The sequence below is a fragment of the Heterocephalus glaber genome, unplaced genomic scaffold (assembly GCF_053883595.1).
Source record: "Heterocephalus glaber isolate CG9 unplaced genomic scaffold, H.glaber_assembly_v1.0 deba00001572, whole genome shotgun sequence".
Classification (NCBI taxonomy): Eukaryota; Metazoa; Chordata; class Mammalia; order Rodentia; family Bathyergidae; genus Heterocephalus; species Heterocephalus glaber.
This window is the reverse complement of record NW_028258357.1, coordinates 14,261,740-14,281,333: the sequence shown is the minus strand read 5'-3', so window position 1 is coordinate 14,281,333 and position 19,594 is coordinate 14,261,740. Positions and strand designations below refer to the sequence as shown.

At 39.2% G+C, this 19,594-nt stretch overlaps 2 protein-coding genes across 9 annotated transcripts in view; one reads left to right on the top strand and one right to left on the bottom strand.

The window, feature by feature from the left end:
• Positions 1–19,594, top strand: part of Lta4h (leukotriene A4 hydrolase) — a 40,216-nt gene that overhangs the window by 8,724 nt on the left and 11,898 nt on the right. For both annotated transcript variants that reach the window (XM_087192619.1, XM_087192618.1), the window contains exons 4-15: positions 1,385–1,453; positions 2,961–3,065; positions 4,292–4,344; positions 6,850–6,922; positions 7,179–7,319; positions 8,167–8,190; positions 8,627–8,697; positions 9,356–9,467; positions 10,130–10,274; positions 11,448–11,551; positions 12,105–12,175; positions 16,465–16,519. In XM_087192619.1, the coding sequence (XP_087048745.1) occupies positions 1,385–1,453; positions 2,961–3,065; positions 4,292–4,344; positions 6,850–6,922; positions 7,179–7,319; positions 8,167–8,190; positions 8,627–8,697; positions 9,356–9,467; positions 10,130–10,274; positions 11,448–11,551; positions 12,105–12,175; positions 16,465–16,519 (1,023 nt within the window). The remainder of the gene's footprint in view (positions 1–1,384; positions 1,454–2,960; positions 3,066–4,291; positions 4,345–6,849; positions 6,923–7,178; positions 7,320–8,166; positions 8,191–8,626; positions 8,698–9,355; positions 9,468–10,129; positions 10,275–11,447; positions 11,552–12,104; positions 12,176–16,464; positions 16,520–19,594) is intronic.
• The window catches only part of LOC106009409 (uncharacterized), a 31,595-nt gene continuing 15,766 nt past the window's right edge, over positions 3,766–19,594 (bottom strand). For 2 of the 7 annotated variants that reach the window (XR_015443549.1, XR_015443548.1), the window contains exons 4-5: positions 11,897–18,900; positions 9,356–10,945 (exon numbers count right to left, since the gene is read on the bottom strand). Coding sequence is in view for 1 of the 7 variants with exons in the window: in XM_087192623.1 (XP_087048749.1) it covers positions 10,807–10,945; positions 11,897–11,966; positions 18,852–18,900 (258 nt within the window). In the remaining 6 variants the exon portion in view is untranslated. Of the gene's footprint in view, positions 5,077–9,355; positions 10,946–11,896; positions 18,901–19,594 lie in introns of those variants that run through there. The other 5 variants (XR_015443547.1, XR_015443550.1, XR_002395002.2 and 2 more) reach the window with 5 other exon arrangements.

The window sequence follows — 19,594 nt, the reverse complement described above, 5'->3', positions numbered from 1 at the left end:
TATCTGATTTTTAGTCAGTATTTCTCATAGACTGCCCATAAGCCAAAGTTATCCAGAAATGCAGTATTAGTGAGTCACAGGAATGTAAATTGTGAATATATTACTTCATTTCTTGTAAAAGTGTTTGAAATGCAGGAAAGAGAGTGTACTAACTTAAGAATTTACTGCAGGTGACAGGAAACATGTAGATGTGATTTTTGTTTAATGAATTTGCTTATAGTAATTCTCTATATATATTTACTTAGAGTTTGTTCTTATCCAGCGAGGTACACAAAAGAAGCCCTTTGGCATTGCCAAGCCACCATAAGGAACTCTAGAGGCTTTGGAACTCAGTTTGGGAGAGAGAATCAGGTGGTTCTTCTAGTCTTACCCCTTCTAGAGGTCATCTGGGAGCCCACGCGTCTAGATCTGGTGAGATCTGGTGTGGGGTTTTAAGGAAGTCTAGGATTTTTAACAGCTTTAGAGAGGAATGTTAGTATCAGTATTCCTCTAAGCCCGGTGGACTATTTCAGTGAAGCTGGGGTTCCTTTGCTTGATTTGTAAACAGATCAGCTTATGGAATTGTAGGTTCTCTGGCTATTCTTGGTGGAAGCAGTGTTTAGGCAGGACTCGTGTGGAGGTGGAGAAACACTTTACATATTAGAAGAATGAATGTGTCTACAGGGTACTGAGAGATGCTGTTCTTTCTCCCTCCTTTTCTTTTTACTTTCAGAGTTGGCTGTAAGATTGAACTGTCAGGGTAATAGGGGCATTTCTCAAGCTATTTTCCTCTGAACACTGGCATCCCATTAGTTGTAGATAGCTAACCAGTCGGAAATGGGTTTTGTGTTAAGATAAGTGCGGGCAATCAAAGAGGTTTCTTTGTTGTAAGTCTTTTTAGAGCCTGTAGGAGGCCAGTGTTCCCAGTGACTCCGAGACAGTAGTGTAGTGTTCTGTGGTTCTCACATTTATACCGCTGTTCTGCTCGTGATTCCGAAGAACTTTGCTCTGGGCATTACTGTTAGGCTACTTACATGTTCGTGCATTTTTAAAAACTGAATACAGACTTTTCTGAGTTCCGTTCCTGGATCTAGGTCGATGAATGAGTGGTCTTTTAGATGAGGAGGTGTACACAGTATGTCCATTACAGTACTGTAGTTTGCTTCCTACTTGAGCTGAAATGTCAGGGTTGACCATAGACTCAAGGGGAAAATCTGATGTTTTTATCCACAAATCTATTTTTGCTACTTTAAGAGATCCCAAGAGATGAGAGACCAATTTTTATTTTTATTTTTAAAAAGAACATGTCTAAGAACAGTGCTGTAATTTTAATGATTCCTTAACGACCGAATTTATGAGGAAGGGAAGTACAGTAGCTATTTCTTTTTGCTTTCTCCCCTCCCAGGCCATCCACTGCAGAGCAGTTCTCCCTTGCCAGGACACTCCTTCTGTGAAATTAACCTACACTGCAGAGGTAAATGTCACAAATTGTTCACTGAATTAAATGATACATAAGTGTGGCGTAAGGTAAGCAGAGATGATAATCGATTTGAGCTGGATGTATTTTACCTAATCAAAGCCTATCTGAAATATATTTTTAAAAGGCTGTAAGGGCCGGGGATTTAGCTCAGTGGTTCCGGCACCTGCCTCGAAAGCTCAAGGTCCCGAGTTCGATCCCCAGTACCAAAAAAAAAAAAAAAAAACAACGCTGTGGACCTCATTCTCAATCTCAGCTTAAAGGGCAGTTTTAAATGTTGTAAGTGTGAAAAAGGGAAATGGACACCCTTCTCATTTTTAAAATGGAATTCGGAAATCTGGATCTAAAGATAAGAATTTAGTCCCCCTTTTTTTTAACTTTTAAAAATTGACATTTGCAGGATTAAAGTTCTATAAAGGCATGCTGTAGCCATAAAATATCTGCCTAGGAATCCTAAAAGGCATATAATGCAGACTGGTCTGTATACATTTCCAACCTGCCGGGCTTTTAGGGGAAAAATGGACTATAATAAACACATAAACACCATCCAGGAGGCCAGACAGGTTTAGACCAAGCTAACAAAATGAGGACCGACCTATATTTATGAAGGCTTCTAGATTCCCAGATCATTCCACAACCCAACCACATCTAGTGAAGTGCAGTAGACTATTACAGTTAGAGCCACGAAACCCTGGGGTTCTGGACTTTTTATCACTTAATAATTGTGTGACCTTGGCCAGCCCTTACAAGTCCACATCCTCAATTTCCTCATTTGCATATTACTCACTACCTATTACAGTTGTCTCATATCACAGTTGTCGCATTACCTAAGTGAAAGAGAATGAAGCCAAATTATTTCCTGAATACTGATTGTTGTAGCACTGGTTCAAGAGCCTCCTAATTCTCTGTCTAGTGCAGTAATGGTGTGCAGAAACAGCATGGAGATTGAGCAGGTACTGGAAAGCATGCTTACTAGATCATTGATCCAGGAGAGTCCTTTATGCTGGCATTGTTTAGAAATAAACCTTTCAGAGTCATACACATAGAAGTGACCCTGTGGTTTCCCCTAAAAGGATCTTTTCGATGCAGATTTATAGAGAAAATTATCTTGTAGTTTTTGTCAATAAATATTAGTTTTTTTGTAGTTTTTGTCAATAAATACTAGTTTTCCACATTTACTACCCTTAAATGTTCTATTTATAATTCCAAGTCTTGTGTTTTAAATATAAAATTGTCCAAAACTGTATACTCTGTTCTACGAGAAGTGTAGCATTTGTTTTGGAGGTATGAAGGGGAGCAGAGCTGGTGGCTGCCCTTGTGGGCATTTATGTTATTTAAAGAAGCCAGTTTTATATATTGCTAATTCTGTTTACAAAACTGACATTTGCATACTTTTGAGTACATGGTTTATTATATAGATAGCCAAGAAGAGGGAAAGATTGTGTGGTTTAAGATACATAGAGTCTTTTATTTATGACTAGAGGCAACTTTCCTTCTTGCTTAGGTGTCTGTCCCTAAAGAACTGGTAGCACTCATGAGTGCTATTCGTGATGGAGAAGCATCTGACCCAGAAGATCCAAGCAAGAAAATATACAAATTCAACCAAAAAGTAAGATCATAGCATTTAGATTTTTGTTTTCATGGATGGTGAACTGCAGATACCTTTTACAAATCTAGAGAGCAAAATGACTTTAAATATTGCAAAGTTTTAGAAAGCAGCTTTTCTGATTTGTTTTCTTCACGTCGTGTGTGTGTGTGTGTGTGTGTGTGTGTGTGTGTGTTTGTGTGTCCTTTTTATTCCACTTACAGAGGGCTGGGGATCTAACTCAGTGGTTCCACCACCTGCCTCACAAGCGCAAGGACCCAAGTTCGATCTCCAGTACCAAAAAAAAAAAAAAACAGATTATTCCACTTGCATAGAGTTTGTATAGAAGAAAGAGGTTGCTGCATAGGCTTAGCAGGAAGGGCCCTGATTCCATTTTCCCCCATTCCAGTAAGTAGCAGGTGTCCTGGTCTTTTAAGCCATTACATTTTTGCCTGCTCTGGATCTACCATATGGGAATGTGGCTACGTAGAGTGCTTATAAATGGAAGAGGTACTTAGACCTGGAAAGTACTCTGTTACTCTCCTGTAAGTTAAAATTGCTACATACCCGGTTATTGGGTATGTATCTTTTTTTTTTTTTGTACCGGGGATTGAACTCCGGACCTTGCGCTTGCAAGGCAGGTGTGTGGTGCCACTGAGCTACATCCCCGGCTGGGCGTGTATCTTTGATCTTCAGCAAACAAAATGTCCCTGTGTGTGTGTGTGTGTGTGTGTGTGTGCATTCACACATGTTGTGTATACAGTTTTGTTGATCTAACAGTAGAGAATTTTGCTTCCACTGTAGCCTCTGAGATTCTAATCTCCTGTAACTTTGGCATCCACTTACTATTGCTTCAAAATATAAAGAAATTTTTTAAATAAAAAGGTTTTAAAAGTTAAGAGGAAAAAAATAAGGGAAAAGTACAGTTGTGTTCTTATAGTTACATTTTGAGAAATGCTTAAAATGTCCCTTTAGACTCTATGTACCTTTGGTTTTCACATGTCAGGTTTTAAATTCCTTTCTTGTAGAATAAAAGGGTACCAGATGTTTGGAAAAGTTCTGCATCACAATTTTGAACTGTTTGACCCCTTAAAATAGGAACTATTTGAGAAGTGCAAAAGGAAAGCAATTCATATTAATGTTTGGAGATTTGAAAGCGAATATTCTTAATTTCAAATATGAATTGTCTGACCCTGTACCATTCTGAAACATTAATGTAAGCATGTGATGTGTGTGTTTGTCTCCTTCAGGTGCCAATACCCTGCTACCTGATTGCTTTAGTTGTTGGAGCTTTAGAAAGCAGGTGAGCTTTTTTTTTTTTTTTTTTTTTTTTGGTACTGGGGATCGAACTCGGGTCCTTGCACTTGTGAGGCAAGCGGCCGAACCACTGAGCTAAATCCCCGGCTCTAAAGCAAGTGCGCCTTTGAACAAATGTTGAGATTTGTGAAAATGTCAAACTTTAGGCATCTTAAACCTCTGTTGGGACTAAATGATATATTATTTGTGCCGTTTTTAAGATATCAAGCTGGCAGCTCTAGAAAAACTCAAATCTAATTGTAAAAACGTAATTGAAAAATCTTTACCACTTGTCCCTTTCATTTCCCAAGTATTGCAAATGAGCATGCTCTCACCTTTAGTTTAATGCTAATGGATTTTACTAAATGAGTCACTTCTCATAATCTCCATTTCCTTATCCTTGAAAGTATAAAATCTGCTTTTTCTATCTTATAGGGTGGTTATATGAAACAAATGATATAAAATATACTAAAGCACTTCGAAGCCTATAAATGGTACAGAAATGTATTATATTTTGTTTTACCAATAGCTAAAGTGTCCTTCCTTTTTATTTTTTATTTGCTTTTTTTTCTAAACAATTGAAAATTAAGAATGTCTTGATAGTAATCACATTTTTCAAAGTGCTAGAAGTGTGAACATGATAGAGCAGTCAGGACACATAGTCTCAGCCTCCATCTCCTGTAGTTATTCGCTGAATCCTTGGGCCACACACTGCCTCTGTGCATTTCATTTCCTTCACCTGGAAAACAGAAATAATATTGATATACCCCAAAGGATTTTTGTGAGGAATAACAGACCTACCATGCATGAAGCCCCTGGCTTATCGGAGGCACTCAATAAATGATAGTTGTAATCATGGTCACTGTAGCTCACAATTATAAGTTCTAATTATGTGCTAACTGTACCACATTTATCTCATTGTATCCTCAGACATGTGGAATAGAAATAACCATTGTTCCTATTTTACCAAGAAGAAACTGATGCTCATGAGTTTTAGAAACTCTCACATTCACACAGCTTGGAAATGTCAGAGTCAGGACCCAAACCTAGGTGGAGCATAGACCCCTGCTGTCCAGTAACCAGTTACACTAACTGGGTACCTGAGGCTGTTGAGTATTTGAAATGCAACTCATGGAAATTGAACTATGTTGTATATGAGTGTAAAATATATGCTAGATTTCTAAAAGCCATATAAAAATGTAAAATGCCTCCTTAGTACTTTTTATATTGATTGCATGTTCAAATGATAATATTTTGGGTCTTTTGGGTTAAATAAACATTATTAAGATTAATTTGCTTCTTTTCCTTTTTAAAAAAATATGGCTTAGGGGCCGGGGATTTAGCTCAGTGGTTTCGCCGCCTGCTGTGCAAGCGCAAGAACCTGAGTTCGATCCCCAGTACCAAAAAAAAAAAATTTATGGCTTCTAGACAATAGTTTGCATGTATGGCTCTTACTAAACTCATACTGGTTAATTCTGTTACCTCTGCCACTTGTAGTGTGGTCTGCAGGCCAGTAGCTTTGGCATTCCCTGGGAGTTGCAACAATACACATTCTTAGGCCCTATTCCAAACCTGCTGAATCCAAATTTGCATTTTAATGAGCTCCGGGAAGATTTGCATGCGCACAAAAGTTGAGCAGCACTATTCCAGAGACTGCCACCTCTGGTACAGAAATGATAGCAAAGCCTTTGTGGGGGGGTTGATGTTGCATAAAAATGTTGTAATGAAATTTAGATGAAAAAGATGTTTTTGAGTTCTAGCTCTATACATAGTACTATGTCTCTTCTCTGTTGTCTTTTTTAATTGACACCTTTAAGTGTGCAGTTCCATGCTGTTAAGTGTATTCACATCGCTGTAAAACATCTCCAGAACTTCTTCATCTTGCAGAACTGAAACTCTGTGCCCATTAAACGGCTCCTCTTTCCCCTCTCCCCCAGCCTGTGGTAACTACCATCCTACTTCCTGTTCCTATGAATTCGAGTACTTTAAATATCTCCTACAAGTAGAATCATACAGTATTTGTCTTTTTGTAACCCGCTTCTCTCCTATAGCATAATGTACTCAAAAGTTTATCCACACTGCAGCATGTGACAGGATTTGCTTTCTTTTCTATGGGTTTCTTATAGAAGAAGAGTGTCCAACTTTTAAATGTATAATTTAAAGAAGTTTGTTTATATCCCTGTTCTGAGATAGTCTCTTAGGAGCTGAACTGGGTGGGGTTAACACCACAGCTATGGTTGTGGGGTTAGGAGAGAAAACCAGATCCCTGTTGATCTCACCAGAGCCAGAAAGGTTCTATGGGAGGCTCTTCCATAGAGAGCTGCGTGTCTGTCGCTGCATGTACAACAGCAGGTCTGTATGTCTGACAGGCATTTCAACTCATCCCTTCCCCGTATAAGTCCCGTTCCACTTTGTAAGAGTCTGTGTAGTCTGCAAGTCTGCAAGTCCCTCCTAAAATCAGATGGATCATTTGCCTTGAATTTCTTTTCCATTAAGCTTTGTAATTTTGCAGAAAAATTGGCCCAAGAACTTTGGTGTGGTCTGAGAAAGAGCAAGTGGAAAAATCTGCTTACGAATTTTCCGAGGTTAGTTATATAGTTATCCTTTTAAATAATTGTGGTAGACAGTAAATTAAATTGAGTGTGACATGAGGGTTTTAAACGTGGTAAAAGAATCAAGTATATTTTATTATATGTGAGTTTTTGTTGCTACATTCCTTTTATCATTTTCTTTAAAATAAGAATCATTAACTTGTAAACTTCATATGAAGTAATTTATACTTTGAAGGAACTGCTTTGATATTAATTCAAACCCACAAATATATATGCATTCATTTTTCAGACTGAATCTATGCTTAAAATTGCAGAGGACCTGGGCGGCCCTTACGTGTGGGGGCAGTATGACCTACTGGTCCTGCCCCCCTCCTTCCCGTACGGCGGCATGGAGAACCCGTGCCTCACTTTTGTAACTCCTACTCTGTTGGTAAGTGCAAACTTCTCATCCTCCGAAGCCAGGATCTCAAAAATAACCCCAAGTAGGAAGAACCTTAGACTCCTAGTAATATTTTTACAAAGATTTCCCCTTCTTTATATAATCGTTGCTTTAGTTATTGCTATTGTGGTTACCAAAATTTCATTTTTCAAAGGGATAGTGATTTGGCCCTTTTAGGAATAAGAATATTACGTCCAGGGTATTTGGAGATGTTAGAGTAGGGGTGCTGTATGGCAACAATCCACTGATTAATTGTGTAGGCACGTGAAGAAGCCACGTCATTTATACTTGGCATACGGGTACTAGTACAATAAAGAAAAACTTAGGTCAACATGTGTGTAACAGGATTGAGTCCATAGTATATTCCTGTATTTGATATGCCTTGTTAGCTACTTCAAATGATTAGCAGCCATGAATAATGGGTTAGCAGCTAAGTAAATAAAATGAAGTACATCATAGGACACCTAGAACACTGTAAACTCTTCTTAAATATATGCAGGTAATAAGAAGAGAAAGAAGGTGATGGGTGAATAAGAGCAGATTATTAAATAGAAGTAGGAGAAATGTTTCCTGGAAGTTGATTAGAGATAAGTATATTGGCCTTCCTAGTGTTAGAAAAATTTGCTAGGATCAGAGAAATAAAGAATGGTGCCATGTTTCAGACCTGAATTTTTATTTTTCCCTCAATACACGTCTTTTTTGAACTCTTTAAAGTGCCGTAGGAAAAATACAGTGACAATCAAAGCCAGAATACTAACTGGAGGAAGGCAGTTTTTAGATGTTCCCTGCAATTTGATTACTGAAATAATAAGATTTTTCTCACTCTCTCTTTTCATAGGCAGGTGACAAGTCACTGTCCAATGTAAGTTAAAATTTCTTACAGTCTTGGTCTCAAGAAGTATTAAGTAACTGATTTTAAAATATCCGTTTATCGTTATGTTGAAGACGTAGTTATAAAAGATAAATGAGGATTATTGTAAGTTAGCATTATTATGTTAACATTTAGATTTCAAAGACTTGAGAAAAATTTATGATTTGAGCTCTTTGTATGCTTATGAAATATTTGTAATGCAGTAATGTATCCATTTAATTTAATACTTTCTTTTTTCTGATTATTTGAACTATGTCATACTTTTTTGGTCTCTGGTATTATTTTCCTAAATTGAATAATTCCCTGAATAAATTTTTAAAATAACTGAGTAACGAGGAGTTGAAAGAACAAAGGTGGTTAAATAATGTATTCTTTAAAGTTTAGGTAATCAATTTTATGACTAATCGCTTAGCACTGTTTCCTTTAGGTTATTGCACATGAAATATCTCATAGTTGGACAGGAAATCTAGTGACCAACAAAACTTGGGATCACTTTTGGTAAGATTTTTTGAAATTGTTTGTTCTTGTTACTGGTTGCTATCTTTCCCCGCCTCCCACCAGTCTTGGGTTGTTTTCTGTGCATATCTTGCTTTTCTCTGTTACCACCCCTTTGGTAGGCAGGGATTTCTTTTTAATTCTGTAACATTTGTCACAGTGTTAAATATAGCGTAGGTGTTCAGTTTATGCTTGTTATTTAGTTCCTGGTGCAGACACGTTTTTATCAGTGCATGTTTGCGCATTCATGGTGGAGATTTAATACATGGATGTAACACATCTTAATTCTTTTTACGTCCCCTTCCCCTCCCCTCCCTGTATCTCTTGGTTCCTTTTCCATTTGCAAAAGACCTGTCTCCCTGTTTCCTGTTTATTTCTACTTTGGCTTTCTCATGTAAGAGAAACCATACCCATTTGACACAGACACGAGGAACAGAACCGTGGCGAACTTGGTTCTGCTGCCATTTGCCGGGCCGGGCTGAGCCAGGCTGGGCTTTGAGTGACTGCCTGGGAACCACATAGGCTGCTGCAAAGACTACTATCCTGCAGCTTTCCAACTGTTGCCTTCCAGGAGAGACACAAGAGAAAATAGCGTGTTCATTAACCTGCCTTTTTCTCTCAACTGTGACAGGGCTTTAATTTTTGAAAAAAAATTTTTCAGGTTAAATGAAGGACATACTGTATATTTGGAACGCCACATTTGTGGACGATTGTTTGGTGAAAAATTCAGACATTTTCATGCTCTGGGAGGATGGGGAGAACTACAGAATACGGTAAATAAATTGAGCTTTTCAAAACCATCATCCAAAGCTGTATAGTTGTTTAAAAATTTAGTTTGGAAAGTAAGGAAAGTCCTGTTTACAGATGTGGAAAGGGAAGCAGTTGATACAGTATTGTTGTTAGGTGACTTTCATGACCTGGCCTGAATCGGGAGCTGTGGGATCTCATTGAGTCTCTCCTATTAATACAGCTAAGCTATGTTTGATTTTATTTAGTATATTTATGTCGTTTTTAGGAGCTGTCCCTGAAAGCTGAATTTGCTGATGAGACACTGAATCACTTTTCTAGTCTTTGATAGGAGTAAAGCCTGTTATTGGACAGGAAATATTAGGACTGCATAAAAAGCCATTCTCTCTCTTTTCCTTCTTTTTTTCCCGAGTACTAGAGGTTGAACCCAGGGCTCTTACACCGAGAGCTACATCCCCAGATTTTTAAACTTTGAAATGGGGTCTCTTTCTCTCTCTAAGTTGCCCAAGCTGAGCTTGAACATGAGATCCTCTGCCTCACCCTTCCAGAGTGCAAACATCCATTCTTTAATTAGACTTCCACAAGTTATGACAACATATGATAGCATTACCCATCTGTCGATGTAAACAAATTGTTGGCATGGTAATGTCTTCATATATGAACATTCATCTTACTTCATGTCATGCAGATAAAAACTTTCGGGGAGACGCATCCTTTCACCAAACTCGTGGTGGACCTGACGGATGTAGACCCTGATGTAGCCTATTCCTCAGTACCCTATGAGAAGGGCTTTGCTTTACTCTTTCACCTCGAACAACTCCTTGGGGGACCGGGTAAGCTGTTGCTATTTTCTGATTTTTTTTTTTCTTTTTGAGGTAATATGAAGAATAGAGAAGAATTGTGTGAATTGTTGTTCTGCTTCATTTTATATTCCAATTCATTCTGTTAGACAATTCTGTATCATTTTCTAATGTTTCTAAAACTTGAATAATGAGTTCCATATAATATTGCTTGACTTAAGAAAAAAACAAAAACAAAAAAACTTCAGTACTACTTGAAGAATTAGGAGCCAGGGATGTCAAGCTCAAGGTCCCAAGTTTGATCCCCAGTACCAAAAAAAAAGAATTAGGATGATAATATATACTCATTGAGAAAAGGCTGTGTGGAGCAAACATTTATAAGAGTAACAAGTAAGTGTCCATGAAGTTACCAAGCAGCAAATCACATAGTAAAACTACCACGAATTTTTTTTCCCCCTTCTTCAGTTTCACGCATAGAGTTGTTCTTACTGTAGATCTTAGCAACCATACCATGTGACGTTTTTTTTTTCTTTCCTTATTAAGTTGAGAATGTTAAGCTTTTCACTTAAAGGAACCACTTTCTGGCTTCTCTTTGGCATACTTCAGTTGCCTGCATTGCTGCTTTTGTGTTTTGGGGCCACTGGTACATAAAACCAGAGATACTGTAATCATACACAGGCACCATGGTAACCGTGATGGTCAGTCTGGAGAGAGAGAGAGACCACATTCAGATAGCTTTTATTATGACATTTTTATAATTGCTCGTTTATTATTAAGTATTGTTAATCTCTTGCTAAGCCTTATAAATTAAATTTTTACAAGTGTGTATGTGTAGGAAAAACTGTAATGCTGTATATTAGAGTTTGGCACTATCCATTGATCTCAGACAACTACTGAGGATCTTAGAACATGTCCCCTGTGGATAAGAAGATTCTACCATAGTATATATTCTGCATCAGTTTTTTATTGTTTTCTTCAACATTTCACATCCTATGTGACTTATGTCAGTCCATAGAAATCCATCACACTTTTAATGCCGTCAATATTTCACTGTGTGCCTCCTTTTTTGAATACTTTCTCTCTCAAAGTTCTCAGTCTTTGAGTGTTCTGAGTGTTCAATGCCAGTCACAAAAAATAGGTCAAATAATTACCTTTCTGTGAATTGACATCTTTCTCTTTCTTTCTTTTTAAATTTTTTACTCATAGAGGTTTTCCTAGGATTCTTAAAGGCTTATGTTGAGAAATTTTCCTACAAGAGCGTAACCACTGATGACTGGAAGAATTTCCTGTATTCCCACTTTAAAGATAAGGTTGAGTTTTTAAAGTTTTCTTACCTTTCATGTTCAATGTGTTTTTATCTATTGACTCTATTAGGATAACAGAAATTACTTGTGTTTAACAGTAGTATTGGTTTCGGATTTACTTTAAACTCAATTTTTCTATTTCAGTTATTTAACAGAATAGTAATGATGATTATAAATTTATTTTAGAAAGGAGACTTGGATGAGGTGATATGTATTAATTGGCTAGATTTAATCATTCCATATTGTATACATGCATTAAAACCTCACATTGTACTCCATAAATGTACACAATGACAATCTGACAATTAAAAATAACATTAATTTTAAAAAGAAAAGAGACTTGGAAATTACCTTAGGGCTGGGGGATGTAGCTCAGTGGTGCTGCGCCTCCCTTGCATGTGCAAAGTCCTGAGTTCGATCCCTGGTACAGGGAATGAAAAAAAAGAAAAGAAATTACCTTGACCTGGCAGAGAGAAAATTGTAGATTTGAGGATGTAAATGTTTTAGGGCCTTTTTTCTCTACAGAAAAGGTCATTCGGTGTATTCTCACTGTGCGCAGGTTGATATTCTCAACCAGGTGGATTGGAACACCTGGCTCTACTCTCCTGGGCTGCCTCCCGTCAAACCCAAGTAAGTACTTAGCTGCTAGTGTGCTCTCTCGTTCTTTTAAATCCTAAAGCACCCCAAAATAGCTGCCTTCTTTTGACTGTTATTATTAGTGATTTGGACCTTATCCCTGAGACCAAAAGAATGATTTCCATGATTTATGAAAACGAATGTTCAATTCATTACCAGTAGTTATTGAGTCCCTCTTTCTGCACAAAGATAGTCAGATACTGAGAATGTTATTGTTCCTTCCTTAAAACTTTTGCATTCAGTAAAGTAACATTTTGAGCCAGGTGTGGTGGCATGTGCCTGTAGTCCCATTTACATATTCGGGAGGCCTGGCAGGAAGAGCACTTGTACCCAAAAGTTAGAGACCAGCCTGGGCAACATAGCAAGATTCTGTCTCAAAAAGAAAAAGCTTTTTTTTTTCCTCTTGGTACTGGGAATTGAACCCATGGCCTTTTCATTGAGCTATATATCCCCAGCCTTTTATTTTTAATTTTGACACAGGGTCTTCCAAAATTGCCCAGGCTATGTTCAAGCTTGCAGTCCTCCTGCCTCAGCCTTCCAAAGTGCTGGGATTACAGGTGTGCACCACCACCCTGGGCTAAGAAAAAGCATAAGTATTGCGGTAATCATCACAACAGTGTGATAAATTATTATCTTCATTTCCAGAGGAAGCATATTAGGTTGAGCTAGATAAAGTGTCTTTTCCAAGGTTTCCTATCTTGTAAGTGGTAAGGGTTGAGCTTCAAGCCCTGACAGTCATACCCTTCAGTGTGCTGCCTTTTATTTTATTTTATTTCTTTTTTTTTTTTTTGGTACCGGGGATCAAACTCAGGTCCTTGCGCTTGCGCAGCAGGTGGTGAAACCACTGAGCTAAATCTCCGGCCCAGTATGCTGCCTTTTAAAGAGCAGAGCTTCCCCAAATCAAGGTTCTGAATGCTCTCTGGTCCTTATGAATCCCGGGAGGATTTGGCATCTGCTTCTTGTTGCTTCCCTTTGGATCACTGAAACAGCTTACCAGCTGCTCTTACACCAAACAGCCCCTTGTAACTGATGTACGGGGCAGCAGCAGAGAATGAGGTAGAAAAAAAGATGTTGTGATTTCTTTGTGCAGCACCTGAGTGGCCAGGCTTGGAAGAGTTTGGTCAAGAAGATATTGAGAGCTGTGGCCCGGAAGAGGCGGGGTCAGAGCCCGAGTTAGCCACGCGGTCCTGGGGGTTGTAAACCACGGTGGGGTCAGGAGCTCAGATGTTAGGGAAACGTGATTTCAACGGTATTGTCTCACATTTTGTTTTGGTAACAGGCAGATGGCACAGATTATCAAGAAACTTATTTACTGTCTAAAAAGAAATCACCAAAATAATGCTTTTATATTTTTCTAGCACTTCATAGTTTAAGAAGTCCCACTGTGTACATGATCCCTTTAATTCTTAACCACAACCTTACCAGAGATAATGAGGGCCTGAGGTAATGCAGGAGCAGTGAGAATAGCAAGAAGGAACTGAGAGGCAGAATCTGTTGGTAACTGACTGACCACAGTGGGCAAAGAAGGAATTGAAACGACTGGGCGAATATGTATAAAGACTTCGTCCACTCCATTGCACATTTATTGAGTGGCAGCTTCTAATGATGATTGAGGAACCCATAGAGCAAATACAGAGGTATCACGTAATTATAGTGCCATGGAAATATTTTTTAAAATATCTATTAAATGCTACGGGTGAGGAAACTATAGATGTGGACATCAACCCAGCAGTAAATAAGAAAGAGGAATAAAAAAGAGGAAGTAAAGTTTAGAACCCTAGTGGATCCCCACCTGGGAGCTAGTGTGGAGGTCAGTCCATTGTTAAGGAGGCTGTAGCAGGGAGTAGTTTAAAAGTGGTGGAGTGGTCAGCAATGTAGTGTGCTGTACAGTTACAGGGGGTGAGGGGATCTGAGACGCAAAACATGGAACTTAAGGCTAAGACTCTTCTGAGACTAATTTCAGTGGTCTGCTTGGAGCAAAAGATAGTTGCAGAAAGCTAAGGAGTAAGTAAGCCTTTGACCATTGATGTGAAATTAAAGAAATATGGCCGAAAAATGAGTGCTTAGAAGGCTTTTCTCTGGTATTGCTGCTAAGGGATCGATTTGGGGCCTCTGTTCATTCCAGATCCCTAAAGGTTGCTTCTGGGAGAACCCGGAATCATTCATATGTCCAGGGACCCTAAAGAGATTCTTTAAAAACTGCACACCACAGAAAATACTTTGATCCTTTTCAGCATGGAAGGTTGGCTTCTAAGTCCTCCAGTTTTCATAGCATTCTCATTTTTTATACATATTTAAGTATTTCCACCCCCGCCACCACTCAGGTTCAGTCTCACATCTCCCCTTCCTCCTGGAAGAGTGCTCTGGCCTCCAAGTTACATACTTGCATCCTTCTGTCCCTCTCCCCCATTCTCCAGACAAAGCTAAAGCAGACCTTCGGAAGGCCAGATGGATCACGCCTGCCCCTGCTTAGCCGTCTTCACTGGCATCCCACTGGTCTTGGACAGGGCCATGTCCTTTAATGCAGGAGTCCCCAGTCCCCAGGCCACAGCCTGGTACCCATCCATGGCCTGTTAGAGTCCAGGCCACACGGCAGGAGGTGAGCAGTGGGTAAGCAAGTGAAGCTTCATCTGTATTCACAGCTGCTCCCCACTGCTCATCTTACAGCCTGGGCTCTGCCTCCTGTCAGGTGTTAGATTCTCATAGGAGCACGAACGCTACTGTGAACTATGTAGATGGGGGATCTCAGTGCTCCTTCAAATCTTCTCAAAACTATCCCTGCCCCTTCGTCCCACTCTCCTCTGTGAAAACATTGTCTTCCACAAGACCAGTCCCTGGTGCCAAAAAGGTTGGGGATGCTGCTTTGATGGGCACTACAAGGATCCTGATGCTGCTTCCTGTACTTCAGTGGGACTGGCAGTTTTGAGGTCTCTTAAACTCTTCACACTTCTCTGTACCTAAACATATTCTCTCCTCTGGGTCACAGTCTCAGCTCAAGAACCATTTCCTCATGGAAGCATTTCTTGACCTCTGACCAGGTCAGATCTCCTGTTCAGGAGTTTTCGATGCTGTGTGTCAGCTTCATATTGGGGACCACACTTGTAACTTTACATTACTCCATGTAACTGAAAATCTTTTGCTGCGCTACAGTATAAGCACCCTGCAAACAAGTCTCAAATCTGGTTTTCCACATGACTTTTCTTAGACTTTACTGTAAATAGGGTTGCTTCTTTTCCCTGGGCTCATCCTTAACTTTTAATTACACTGTGAAGGAAGTTTCAGGACACTGAGCAACTTATCAGCCAAAGGTTTCTCACTGTCCTGTTGTTGAAATCAGTGCTGAGTAATATCCCAGCAGACGGGCAGTCACGGCCGTCTGATCCCAGTTGTTCTGGAGGCAGACACACGACGTCCACAGACCGACCACCTCCTGAAGAGAGACCGGCTGCTGCCTCAGAGGAGGGAGGTGTGTTGAGCCCTCTCCACTCCCCTGAAGAGCAAACAAGGAGCCCAGTTACAACTCTGTTGCAAGCAGGTTCAGTGATGACTTCACATCAAAACTACTTCGCTTAGGCCCTGGGGGAGAGGTGCCTTTTTATCCTCTAGTATAGATGTTTCACAGCACACATGTCTGACTTGTGGACAAAGGAACGATTCACAAGTTTGCACACATTACATTCTCTTCCATTGTTGCAACGTGCGCCATTTATTTTCTGAGTTGAGAACAGGCACCTGTTGGTACAACGTGCTTTGCTTAATAATTACAATGTGTTAATCCCACATTTTTCTGAAAAGAAAGGACTCACACAATGATTTTGGACCATCAGAGTCCAGCATCTAGACCAGTGCCTGTTTCCTAGCAGGTGCTTGCAGATTTGTTGGATGATGAAATAGCTTGAACAACACAAAGTCAAATCCGTGCTCCTCCTGTTGACTTGGATGCCTAGAACTCTTCCTGCCAGTGAGCACCGAGGGTGTTCGCTGGATTCCAGTGGCTTTGTCACATGTCGAGCATGTGACCAAGTTGTGCTGAGACACCTTGCCATTCTCTCGGAAGGACGGTCGGGAGTGTCAATGTCGGTGTGTCCACCTGGACTAGTAATTAAATGAGGCCAGTAGTAACTAATGAGGCAAAACATTTCCTGTTTGTCATTTTGGAGTTCTTTATCTTTATTTAAAAGATCTTTGAAATTTAAGTGTGTATGGTAGCTTTAAATCTACATTTATGCAAAAGCATCTGCATGTTTATAAAACTTAATCTTTAATATTTTCTGTCTTTGCAGTTATGATATGACTCTGACCAACGCTTGCGTTGCCTTGAGTCAAAGATGGATTACTGTGAGTATTAACTGCAGTTTTTGCCTCCTTTTCAAATTGTGTTTATTCCTATAGAGAGTACTCTCAATCGTAAACAGTTATATTCAGAAAGGCTCTTTGAATATACAGTTTACTAGCTTAGCTGATACTGTCTCTACCCTCAGTGTATAAAATAAAGTTTCATGGGAAGGAAAATCAGTGGTGTTAATTCTGGCTTGGGGGGGTTGTTTTTTGGGGGAGGGGGTTGCTTCTTTTCAACTCTTAGAAAAGGTATGCAAAAATACTTGGAGTTTACTTCTTTTCATTAAAAATTTGTAAGATACTATTTCAAATATAACAATTAGATGTGCCAGGTAAATCTAAAACAGTCTTTGACAACTGCTAATGCCAATCGCTAGCACTGGGAAGAATTGAGAGACTTTGTCTTGTTGTTAACTGTTCATTTCTATGAAACTTCCTAAAGAGTCTCTCTCTTTCCCTCTTTTCACACACACGCACATGCACATTTCAAACATAATTCTCAGAGAAACCAGAGTGAGGATGTGCCCTGGATAATTCTTTAATAGGAAATAAGAGAAAATTCAGCAGTAATTCTATACCAGTTAGTTGCAAAAAATTCTGATGCTGCTGCTTGAAATTTGTTTTGAATGTTTTACTCAACCAGCATTTCTCGGCAGTGTTGTGACCCAAGTGATCCAAGGTATAGAGAGAGACTCACCTTTGGAGTGGCTATAGTTTAATTAAAGAAAGCAGATTTATACATGCATTAGTGTAATGCTAAGCAGGAAGTGATCAGCAGCCTGAGAAGGATGTAGAAGGGGTCACAGAAGGTCAACAGAAGAAGCCATTCTTGCTGCCGTGGGGAGCTGGACAGGAAGTTCCAGCTGGGCCTGCGGGCGGTGAGGGTGTGGCTGAGGTGGAGGGGGCATTCTGAGTGGAAGGGACAGTGTTTAAACAAAGGTCTTTATTAAAAGCCACAACAAAACAGTACTACTTACAGAAATTTCTTTTTTTTCCCTCTTTTCGGCACTCCTCTTCCATCCGTTCACCTGTTCTTTGTTAAGATTTCATAGTGGCTGACATAAACTCATCAGGGAATGCATTCGGCCAACTGCTCAGGGCGAACAGGTGGAAGTGGAGACACAGGTCTTGGGGCACAGCCCACCCCTGCAGGTGTCCACACCCCTGGATGTCAGGCAGTTTACTTCACAGAGGGGACAGGGACTGTTGGTTTCTCCAGGGAGTCTGGTTTTACTGCAGCGTATTTAATAAAGCTTTTGCTGTATTTATTTATTCTGTTTCCCTGAGAGCAAAAATTGTCTTAATTCCCCTCTGTATCCCCAGATCTGTCCATGTTAACTTACTGTTGGATGAATACATGAATCAGTAGAGTGAAAATAATTGGGAAGATAAACTCGTCAGGCTAAAGAATTTAACATATGATCTGCAGGCAGCAGTGGGCATTTGAAAGGTTTTTGCATTGTAAATGAAATGACCAGAATTGTGCATTGGAACCATTAATCTGGCAGCATAGTTTTGAGGATTGGTGAAGATGAACTGCCTGGCTGTGTTATTTGTGCACCTTAACTGTGGATACTTTGCCTGGAGTGGTACTGAATTCTGATTGAGGAGTGGTTTAATTATGTGCTCTTTCTAAATAATTTAGACGGGCTTAATGATTTCTATCCAAGGAGTAATCTGGTAACACATCTTACCTCAGGTAGTGCCTTGCTCTTCTACCTGTATCTGGAACATTTTTTAGTGTGTGTGTGTGTGTGTGTGTGTGTGTGTGTGTGTAGTCCACAAGTGTGTCATGGAAAAAAGGAAGAGGGATATTTGAGAAACAGCATTTCTTAACAGTGTGAGTGTGTTAACATATTCTGTTTTAATTTGAAAAATACATTCTGGCTTGCCCGGTGCTAAATAAAACTCTGTTGATTTCTGCTCACCTATCCCTTCAGGCCTCACAGCCAAGATGGGTAATTATAAATCATCTGGCATCAGCAGGAGCTGGCAGTGTTGGGAACAGTGAGGGCCTGGTGATCCCTAGTGCTCTCTTCTATTTATGTACTTTCTCATTTGTTTTTCTTAAATATTAAAGAAATGCAATAGAATATATAATAGAAAAGACATTGATAAGGTATAAAACAATCAACTGGAAAACAGTGCCTATGTACCCTATCACAATCCTAAAAATACAGCCTTGCCAGACCATTAGGTGACCCACTGCCCAATCTACCTGCCTGATCATCAGTGTAAGCTTTATCCTGAATATTTATTTTGATTTGTCATTCTCTTGTTGTGTTTTTATCAATACTAATATACGCTTAATAAATGATTCAGATTTGCTTACCTGTAATCGAAGAATGAGACACAGCTAAATATCGTATTTCAGAGAAGTTCTAAAGGGGAAGAAAGTTGAGATAATCAAGAGAATTCTGAAGGGAAAGTATAAAGTAAATATTTTTTAAAAGTATGTATACATTAAATTTTCTCTAAGGATATACAGGAACTGTTATTACTGCTTACTGAGAAATAGGACTTAGGGAACAAAGCAAAGGAATTTTTCATTGTCTTATTTGATTTTTTAAAACATTTGTGTGCATTTCTTTTAAATTTAAAAGAAACCTCAGCCAGGCACGGTGGTGCATGCCTGTGTCCCAGCTACTTGGGAGGCTGAAGCAGGAGGATTGCAAGTTTGAGACCAGTTTGGGCAATATAGCCAGAGCCCATCTTAGAAAAGACAAATTTTAAACCTCTAGTTCAAAGACGTTAAAATAAGTTTTTAAAGATTTTAAGTACTTACTTGATAAGCTTTAATTAATATTCCTTAATTCTATTCTAGAAACTTTTGGCCGTGAATCCTAATTTTAAAAGTACAGACCTAGTTAGCTTTTTCTTAGATGATTTCCAGGATGAAAGGTAAAAAAAGAATGTGTGAAGATGGAGTGAAACATCACTTTGAAGACTTACTAGTCCTTTAGAGTGATATTAAAAAGAATATGTAATCTGATCCTTTACATTTTTTAATTTGGCTATAAATTAGTTGCATGTTTTGTGTGATACTTCTTTGCTTTGGAAATCTCTGTATCTGAA